At 42.8% G+C, this 10,444-nt stretch overlaps 1 protein-coding gene and 1 non-coding gene across 2 annotated transcripts in view; one reads left to right on the forward strand and one right to left on the reverse strand.

Moving 5' to 3' along the window:
• Positions 1-93: 93 nt before the first annotated feature.
• Positions 94-166, forward strand: trnar-acg (transfer RNA arginine (anticodon ACG)). The gene has a single exon. It is a non-coding gene; the product is annotated as a tRNA-Arg (tRNA).
• A 732-nt stretch (positions 167-898) lies between these two features.
• Positions 899-10,444, reverse strand: part of LOC115102405 (Wilms tumor protein 1-interacting protein-like) — a 37,491-nt gene continuing 27,945 nt past the window's right edge. The window contains exons 6-8 of the mRNA XM_029622327.2: positions 8,160-8,211; positions 3,246-3,314; positions 899-2,212 (exon numbers count right to left, since the gene is read on the reverse strand). Coding sequence (XP_029478187.1) covers positions 2,069-2,212; positions 3,246-3,314; positions 8,160-8,211 — 265 coding nt within the window. The 3' untranslated portion in view covers positions 899-2,068. The remainder of the gene's footprint in view (positions 2,213-3,245; positions 3,315-8,159; positions 8,212-10,444) is intronic.

Consider the following 10,444-nt stretch of genomic DNA (forward strand, 5'->3'; position numbering starts at 1 on the left):
GTAATCGCACTATTACTCTACGAATCCTCATTTCAGATCATGAAATTCATCGTCATGACTTTATAAGGCAACACTTCCTATATCATTTTCAGCGGGCTAGTGGCGCAATGGATAACGCGTCTGACTACGGATCAGAAGATTCTAGGTTCGACTCCTGGCTAGCTCGTACTTTTTTCTTTCCGGATCTTCTCTGATCTTTTTATTCTACGAAGATTAAGCTATTGGTTTTTTGTTGTCATGATGAAGGAATACTTTATTCTTTGTTTCGATGCTGACTCGGATCCTCTGATTCGGACCTTTTCCTCGCCAATGGGCTACTGCATATTTGATTCTGCACTGCCGCGAGTTTGTTGAAAAAACAGCGCTGTCTGGTCAAACGTTACTGCTCATATTACAGTTGATCAAACTTTTGTATTCATATGTTTTTGTGTCCCAATAGCCTTAAAATGACAATCAGCAGTTGTTATATCCCTACATTAATACTATGTACCACTTGATTATTGAAGAATATCATTTATAAATGCCTCATAAATGTATTTTAACTGTCGTACCCCATCAGAACCAAAATATATAAACTTGTTTTACGCAATGTAAAAAAAAAAGAAATTGTGAATAAACACTGTATAACCTCAAAACATGGAAAAAAACTCATTTTGCATCCATAGCTATGTCTATGGATAGGAATTACATTTCTCCAGCCCAATCCATCAATGTTTTACTGAAACAGTGGTGGAGAGGGCTTTGTTTTCGTTGCAACTGCTGATTGCCCCTTTAGGCCTACATTTATTTGGATTATCCTAAATACCCGTGTAAAGATATACCCACTACAGGTGTGCAAAAGCTTTTGTTGTATATAGGCTACTTGTTCATGAAGAAGAGACAGACAATTTGACAGGCTATTACAATGCATTTATATATATATATATATATATATATATTTCTTATGGACATCTCTCAAATCATTTTTAAATATAGTAAGCCACTGGAATACAAATGATTAATGATCATGGGAATTGTTTTAAACAAGCATAAATACTGTATAATAAATCATGAAATATGATTAAGACTAAGCTTACTAAAACAGAATCATTTAGAGGCACTTTTTTAACACTGCAAACCAAAATGGGTTTATTAGAATAGAATATATCTATTTTGGAAACATTGTTGACCCGGACATAACATAACTGCCATATTTGGGTTAATAATGCAATAGAAAGTATATTCTAGGGGTGGTGTGTGACAGAGGACAGTGGGAATATTAGCCAATATTATCAGTGTTGGGAACAGAACATCCAGGGTTCATTTAACAATGGAAATGTAATACTAATTCAACATGATTTCCACTGACATGGAATAATACAGGACCATGTACAGTTTGTGTATTAAATTGCTAACTTTGAATTTCTAGACACTGCCTGCATATTAGCTAAAATGAGCAATTCATGTATTTCTAGTATAAAATGTAATGGAAACGCATCTTCATAACCCACACACAGAGACATACAACAAAACTGGGCAATTTCTCTATTAAGCCATGCAAACTATTTCTACTGTATCAGTATCTACAAATACATTGATTCAAACTGAGCAACTGAAATTGGTGGCACACAAAGGGGAAAATGAAGATCAAGATATTTACACAAGCACATAAAATATCAGTCATTAAAATATAACTGTGCTTTGACATTGGTATTTAAATATATATATATATATATATTTAAAATAAAAAGTTTGTTATTTCCAGATTATTAACATTTGTGTCAGATGAAAGTTCAACACTTTACAACTAATAAACAATGTCTTCAATAGAGAAATTGATTTTTACATAAAAAATAATAACAGGTCATTTACAAGCACACTCACACACACGCAATCAATCAATCAATCAATCAACAAATAGCATTATTAACCCTAACAGAGACCACACTTACATCAGAGATGTACAGTAAAGGCATACATTATCATCCAAACCATTATAGACAGATTTTTTTTGGCAGATTGGTTGTGGTTGGTTATTGGCAGTTAGTTCAGAGGGCCACCTGGTGGCACCATGCACTAGATCCTAAAACTAGAACTGGTGCTGGTAGGAGGCAGCGGTGGGCGAGGCGCAGCCCGGCTCGATGTGCTTCAGGTGGCAGGCGTGGCAGAGGAGGTGGCCGTCCAGCGGGTAGCAGCGGTGCCCCTCCTCGTCGTTCAGCTCCATCTGACAGTCCTACAGACCAACACAGACGGATGAGGAAGATAAAAGGAAAAAGCCTATCAAATAAATCGAATAACACTTGAACATTACCCCAAAAGGTGATTGTGATTCCATCGACCCGATTCTATGGGATCTGAACGGCAAAATGTGCATTCAAAACGCTGGTTTAAAATACACATTTGTCTATATCCCAGAGGTATAGCGATCTATGACAGCAAGGTGAATTGTGGGCCATTCTATCCCCCAATGTAAACATATTTGAGAACAAAACCTTGTCAAAGGCGAAATAACTTGAAGAGATTCTTAAATCCCCTTGAATTGCCCAGCAGGCTTGACAGACTATGAGAAGGGTAGTTGAGAAAGGCAATTGTTTAACTGGCTTCCACAGTGGAGCAATTCAGAGAGACAGATCCTCAAAAGCTCTCGTCTCCACACGGCTCACTGCTGTTTGTTTTCAAGTGCTCTCAGAACTCCATGTGTCAATCAAATGCTGTGGAGGCGGGAGTCAGGAGAAAAGGCACTTGAGGAGAATCAGACAGTGTTGACGAGCAAAGCAAATTAACATGTGCTTGAGCTTCTCTTTCTAGCTCGCAATTAGGACCAAGACTGTAATTAAGTACTGGGCCCACCTTGTCTATGATCTGTGTGCAGTAAATAGCTTTCCAGAATATGTGACCAAACGAAGTGACACTATTCTCCTGACACTTTGTTTTTCCTTTAAAATTCTGTTTAGTTTATGACGACTAATCTCAGAGGCCATAACCAAATCTCTCTAACGTTTATTTTAAAAGACTAAATGATGACTGAAATATGGAGTTCTTGATATGATGAGAAGGCTGACATATGGTATAGGATCTAATCCCTGGTATTTAAGCATATTCACGTGGAGAAATAATGAGGCATTTTATAGTGGATATACTTACTAAGATGACAACTTTAACATTTAGTCTTGTCACCGACAACACAGAACATCCAGTCTCTACAAGGATATAGGGAAACCATCAAGGAAATAGAAAAGGGAATTTGTATCTTAATGTTTACCCACTTCACAGTGATAGCACTCCACGTGGTAGTCTTTATCCATGGATACCACTCGGATGGTTTCATCAGAGCCCTGTGGAGACAAACAGACAGCCTTTTCAGTGTACACTGAACCCGAGTAGCTATCAGTATAGGCTGGATCGGTTCATTTAAAGCAGTTAAACATGGCATGCATGGCCAGGACAACTCTCCAATTTTTCCTGCGGCCAATGTCAGGTGTGGGAAAAACATGTGACAGGTGGCTCTGTTCAGTGGACTTTTAAAATTCTATTTAAAATATATAGACATTTAGCAGCCTCTCTGATCCAGAGCGATTGACAGGTAGTGCATCCTAAAATAGTTGAGACCATAGAGATCCAATTAAATGATTCTATGGCTGTGACAACCACTTATCACAGTCATAGTATGTACATTTTTCCTCAGTAGTTATCAGCAAAGATGTTTTGTTTGTTTGTTTAATGGACAAAACCATAAGTAGATGTTGGCAGTAACAGAGTGCATTCAATTCAGAGCACTTCTCATCTTCTGTAGGTGCAGGTGACAGTGGGAAATGCATCAGCCAATCAGAGCCCTGTAACCAAAGAGATCCTATTCAAATGGGATTCCATAGGTCGTTAGCAGTAAAACGTCACAATAAGGTTCAGTGCGTTTTTTATTTCACCTTTATTTAACCAGGTAGGCTAGTTGAGAACATTTTGATTCGGCTGCTGGGGGGCAAGGAGTCACCCAGCTCCACTAAAAGCATTGACAACTACTGTACATGGTGTTTTTAATGGATTGTTAAATACATGTTAGAACTATTTGGTTTTAATATCATCACCTTGAAGAGTATAGTGAGAACTACACATTTCAGATTATTCCACATTTAGCTCTATCATCAGAGTTATACAGTTAGTAACTGCATGTTTGTCATGATAAAGAAACATCAATTGATCATGTATTTTCAGCATCCATGGATAAAAATATCCCTGTGCGTTATATGCCTCTGTCCATTGCCTTTTCATTTAGCCTGATTCTTTTTCGGCTATAGTTAGCCGTGATTGCTAACAGGTACAGTAAGCTAATTACTGATGATATATCAACCAGCAGGCAAGCTAATTAGGCTTTGTCCTGACATCCATATATGTCCTTTTACTTCCAACCTTTACAAACTACAGCATTTGAAATAGACCTACACATAGGCCAAGATTGGCAAGATGGAAGTTGTGTAGAAACTTGTCCTTTGGCCAATACCAGCATTCTGAACAGTACTGTGGACCTTCACCTGAGAAAACAGCCAGTTGTCAAAGACCAAGGCTAAACCAACAGTCAGCTTCTGACAGACAGTCTGGGTTCAGCCTGCGACAGCTTCAGAGGGCAGGTCTCAGCCTCCAGTATTTATGCTGCAGTAGTTTATGTGTCGGGGGGCTGGGGTCAGTTTGTTATATCTGGAGTACTTCTCCTGTCCTATTCGGTGTCCTGTGTGAATCTAAGTGTGCGTTCTCTAATTCTCTCCTTCTCTCTTTCTTTCTCTCTCTCGGAGGACCTGAGCCCTAGGACCATGCCCCAGGACTACCTGACATGATGACTCCTTGCTGTCCCCAGTCCACCTGGCCATGCTGCTGTTCCAGTTTCAACTGACCTGAGCCCTAGGACCATGCCCCAGGACTACCTGACATGATGACTCCTTGCTGTCCCCAGTCCACCTGGCCATGCTGCTGCTCCAGTTTCAACTTCCACCTGACTGTGCTGCTGCTCCAGTTTCAACTGTTCTGCCTTATTATTATTCGACCATGCTGGTCATTTATGAACATTTGAACATCTTGGCCATGTTCTGTTATAATCTCCACCCGGCACAGCCAGAAGAGGACTGGCCACCCCACATAGCCTGGTTCCTCTCTAGGTTTCTTCCTAGGTTTTGGCCTTTCTAGGGAGTTTTTCCTAGCCACCGTGCTTCTACACCTGCATTGCTTGCTGTTTGGGGTTTTAGGCTGGGTTTCTGTACAGCACTTTGAGATATCAGCTGATGTACGAAGGGCTATATAAATAAATTTGATTTGATTTTGATTTGAGGTACTACAGCTGGAATGTTCCGTATATATTAGACTTTCAATAATTATTACTGTCATCACGCAAGCTATTCATCATGGTCATGTGGTTATATACCATTGTTATGTGATAGTGAAGTAAGGCTGGTCAGAAATGACATTATGATAGAATTAACTATTCAGCCAACTGACTTCTTATATTCTACATCAGCCAGACTCACTCAGCAGGAGGGTACATGGAAGACTTTCAACTATCTATCAACTCATTTAAAACCAGTTATACACATTAAATAAAACCTATTCTAAACTCTCCCCCTTGTACTGTAGTGGTCCTACAAACCACCTGCTAGTAGGCATGAATTTATCTGGCCTTTTTCATGACAAAGTACATGCACGTCCAACACAAACTGCCCCCCCCCCCAGCTCTGAATTCTACCCTTATAGCCTCAGTGAGGAGGGGCCACATTCCTGTAGAGTCAACTCTAATTTTGGACATTTTTTTAAGAGGGAGGGATAACGTTTAGGGTAACAGTCATGCACTGAGTGAGGCATTAGGGTGCAGTGCCTGCATCTGAACCACACACCAAAAGATGCAAACAACACCCCTCCCAAAACCACCCCACGTAGGCCTACACACAGAGGTCTCCAATAGAAGCCCAGACCTGAATCTACACCTCAGTGGATGGTGTCCTAGTAGGGCCTCTGGTTCAAATAGCGCTCTTTCAGATACATTGATAGTTTGATTGAGCCTGAATGGAGTGCCAGATCCTCTGGGTTTGCTCTTTTGGGACTATTCCATTGGTTCCATTTGCGCCAGCTCAATCAACCACTAAATAAATAAATAAAATGTTTGGGGGGATGTCTGCTGACCTGCGTGTAACTATGGCAGCCATTACAACAAGAGATGTTCCCAGGTCTGTTATCAGGTTGGTTTATTGGTTCAGCCCAGACCTTAGACTGAGTAAATAGCTGTGAAAATTGATGTCTTCCTGAATCCTGACTGCAGCTTGCTTGGCTCAGGAGAGAGCCTGCAATGTCTGCTTCCAACTCACACTCTCAAACACGTAGATCTCCTGAATGCCGCTCACTTTCCAGCCCACTTTCCAGCTCACACTCTCAAACACATAGATCCCCTGAATGCCGCTCACTTTCCAGCCCACTTTCCAGCTCACACTCTCAAACACATAGATCCCCTGAACGCAGCTCACTCTCCAGATCCCAATCACCTGAATTCTGATCACCTGTTCACACACCTGTATGTCATTATCACACACTATTTAGTTAAGTTCTTTGCACCCCATCATTGTGAGGTATTGTTTGTTTTGTGACACACTTCTATTCGGAGCACTGGGTTTCCCCTTAATTTACCCCTCCCGTGTATGATAGTTTTTGCCTATTCCCTGCCTGTACTTAGCCTATCGGACCTATTGCCTGATCTCATGGACGACGTTACTATCCTATTCCCTGCCTGTACTGTTGCCTTTTTGGACCCCCTGTGTATGACCTTCTGCCTGCCCCTGGACCCAGCTACATGCCTCCTCCTGTGGCGTTTTACAAATAAACACCTCCTGCGCTTGAAACCAGCTCTCTGTCTCCCATCGTGTTCATTACAGAGTGAGACTTCAGAGACGAGTTCCAAATGTTTAAAGAGGGAAAGCTGATCATCATGCCTGAGATCCCTTTCAAGTCCCTCTACATCCAAACAACTGCTTAAAGGGATACATGCTCATGTGCAACATGTTAAAACACAGCACACCCCTTCCTCCTTCTCCGGCACTAGAGCCTGACCTAGGATAGTAGCATACTTGATCGTTTGCTATTTCCCCAGTAGGATCCTGAATCGTTTTCTACTGCCTCAGTAGAATACTTGATTGTTTGCTTCTGCCTCAGCAGAATACTTGATCGTTTGCTTCTGCCTCAGTAGGATACTTGATCGTTTCCTTCTGCCTCAGTAGGATACTTGATCGTTTGCTTCTGCCTCAGTAGAATACTTGATCGTTTGCTTCTGCCTCAGTAGGATACTTGATTGTTTCCTTCTGCCTCAGTAGAATACTTGATCGTTTGCTTCTGCCTCAGTAGAATACTTGATCGTTTGCTTCTGCCTCAGTAGGATACTTGATCGTTTCCTTCTGCCTCGGTAGGATACTTGATCGTTTGCTTCTGCCTCAGTAGAATACTTGATCGTTTGCTTCTGCCTCAGTAGAATACTTGATCGTTTGCTTCTGCCTCAGTAGGATACTTGATCGTTTCCTTTTGCCTCAGTAGGATACTTGATCGTTTCCTTCTGCCTCAGTAGGATACTTGATCGTTTGCTTCCGCCTCAGTAGAATACTTGATCGTTTCCTTCTGTCTCAGTAGGATACTTGATCGTTTCCTTCTGCCTCAGTAGGATACTTGATAGTTTGCTTCTGCCTCAGGATACTTGATCGTTTCCTACTGCCTCAGTAGGATTCTTGATCGTTTTCTACTGCCTCAGTAGGATACTTGATCGTTTGCTATGCCAGAGAAACTCTCTCCTCACATCTGGCTCATGTCTCAGGTTCAACACTGGGGTTGGTTATCAATCTTTACCCTGAGGGAATCAGGTCAGGGGTTGCAATGTGACTGTCTATATTGACATGGGATGGGACTGGAAGTGTTTGCATCGTAAACCATAATATATGCCTGAACATTTTGATTATCATTCATCATTACTACGGACAGGAGTTCTTCCTGTTGAAATCACTTTACAGACAGGAACCATTCTGGAACAATTCTAGTTGTCAACCGATCAATTTGGTATTTTTATCATACATGACATGAAGATGATCAGAAAAACACCTATTTTATGGCTGTATACATGTAAGTCCTTAGGCTATTACTTGAAGATGTTGTGTTCAAAGAGAGCTTACCTCTGAAGGCAGAATGGGCTGGTTACATGCTGCACATTTGGGGGCCAAGACCCTGAGAAAACGAGGGAACAACGAAGATAAATCAATTGATAAAAATAACAGTTTCAGACTGAAAATATATGTCTGGTTTATACTGGTTCCCTACAGAAAGAACACCAGGCTTGATATAGATACAGCACTTGTATCTGTTACTCTTTTTTCTGGTTAATACTTCTAACCCTTTTTCCTCTTTCACCAGTCCCCCCTTTGCCCCTTCCCTCCTCCTTTGCCCCTTCCCTCCTCCTTTGCCCCGTCTCTTTCCCATTGCCCCTTCCCTCCTCCATTGCCCCTTCCCTCCTCCATTGCCCATTCCCTCCTCCATTGCCCCTTCCCTCCTCCTTTGCCCCTTCCCTCCTCCTTTGCCCCTTCCCTCCTCCTTTGCCCCTTCCCTCCTCCTTTGCCCCTTCCTCCATTGCCCCTTCCCTCCTCCATTGCCCCCCTTCCATTGCCCCTTCCTCCTCCTTGCCCCTTCCCTCCTCCTTTGCCCCGTCTCTTCTCCTTTTCCCCTTCCCTCCTCCATTTCCCCTTCCCTCCTCCATTGCCCCTTCCGTCCTCCTTTGCCCCTTCAATCCTCCTTTGCCCCTTCCCTCCTCCTTTTCCCCGTCTCTCCTCCTTTGCCCCTTCCCTCCTCCATTGCCCCTTCTCTCCTCCATTGCCCCTTCCCTCCTCCATTGCCCCTTCCCTCCTCCTTTGCCCCGTCTCTCCTCCTTTGCCCCGTCTCTCCTCTGCCCCGTCTCTCCTCCTTTGCCCCGTCTCTCCTCCTTTGCCCCGTCTCTCCTCCTTTGCCCCTTCCCTTGCCCCTTCTCCCTCCCTTGCCCCTTCTCTCCTCCTTTGCCCCTCCTCTCCTCCTTTGCCCCTCCTCTCCTCCTTTGCCCCTCCTCTCCTCCTTTGCCCCTTCCCTCCTCCTTTGCCCCTTCCCTCCTCCTTTGCCCCTTCCCTCCTCCTTTGCCCCGTCTCTCCTCCTTTGCCCCGTCTCTCCCCTTCAGTGTGTGTGTGTGTGTGTGTATGTGTGTATGAGAGCGTTGAGACTGCTAAGGAAAGGTGGTGAGTCTCCAGGTCTGCAGATGTGCTGGCTCAGCCTCACACGTGATTCAACCAATCCAGAAAAATACATTAATTCTTTCCCCACACAAACAGACGCACACACCGTGTGCAGCTGGCTGGCACCTGAATGTCTGAGTCTGTAAAACAAAGGCCCTCTCAGTGTAGTGGGCATGACTAGGTCTGATTGAGAAACCACACACATTTCTTGTCCTAGATATATGCGTAAATTCCTGTTTTTCCTGGACTCTGTGCAGTATTTATAAGAGTATTATTGTGTTAATAGCCCAGTGTAATACCACGGACTTTGATTTGCATTTAAAGGATAGTTTACCCAAATTACACATAGTTTCCTTATCCTGTAAGCAGTCTATGGTCAAGGTATAACAGCAATATATGCTTTGGTTTAGTTTCATTGGCACTGTTTCCACATGCTAACATTTTAGCATTTGTGGCACAAATACCATTCAAGTCATGTGACCAATTAGCATTAGCATTTTTTGGGCATCATGTTCACAGCATCTATAAGTGACTTTGTTGAGGATGCTGGTTCGAATCCCCGAGCCGACTAGGTGAAAAATCTGGTGGTGTGACCTTGAGCAAGGCGCTTAAACCTAATTTCTCTTGTAAGTCGCTAAAATATAACTGTAAATGTTGAGCTTCACAACCACTTTATTTTACATTTTTATTGAACCTTTATTTAATTGGGCAAGTCAGTTAAGAACAAATTCTTCTTCACAATGACAGCCTACCCCTTCCAAACACGGGCGACGCTGGGCCAATTGTGCGCCACCCTACGGGACTTCCAATCACGGCCGGTTGTGATCAGTCGGGAATCGAACCACGGTCTGTAGTGATGCCTCTAGCCCTGAGATGCAGTACCTTAGACAGATGCGCCACTCGGGAGCCAAATTATGATTTGGACTTTCGGATGATTTGGACATGATGCACGAAAAATGCAAATATCGGTTTCATGACTTCAATGGGATTGGCGCCATGAATGCTAAAATGTTAGCATGTGGAAGCAGTGCCAGGGAAACTAAACAAAAGCATTGATTGATGTCATTCCTTGTCCATAGACTGCCTATAGATTGAGGAAACCAATGTGTCATTTTGTAATTTGGGTGAACTATCCCTTTAATCAAAGCAACAGTATGCTAGAGAATGAATGCTAGTGACAATTCACCATGAATAGGCGGGAAAAG

The sequence above is a fragment of the Oncorhynchus nerka genome, linkage group LG3 (genome assembly GCF_034236695.1).
Source record: "Oncorhynchus nerka isolate Pitt River linkage group LG3, Oner_Uvic_2.0, whole genome shotgun sequence".
Lineage (NCBI taxonomy): Eukaryota > Metazoa > Chordata > Actinopteri > Salmoniformes > Salmonidae > Oncorhynchus > Oncorhynchus nerka.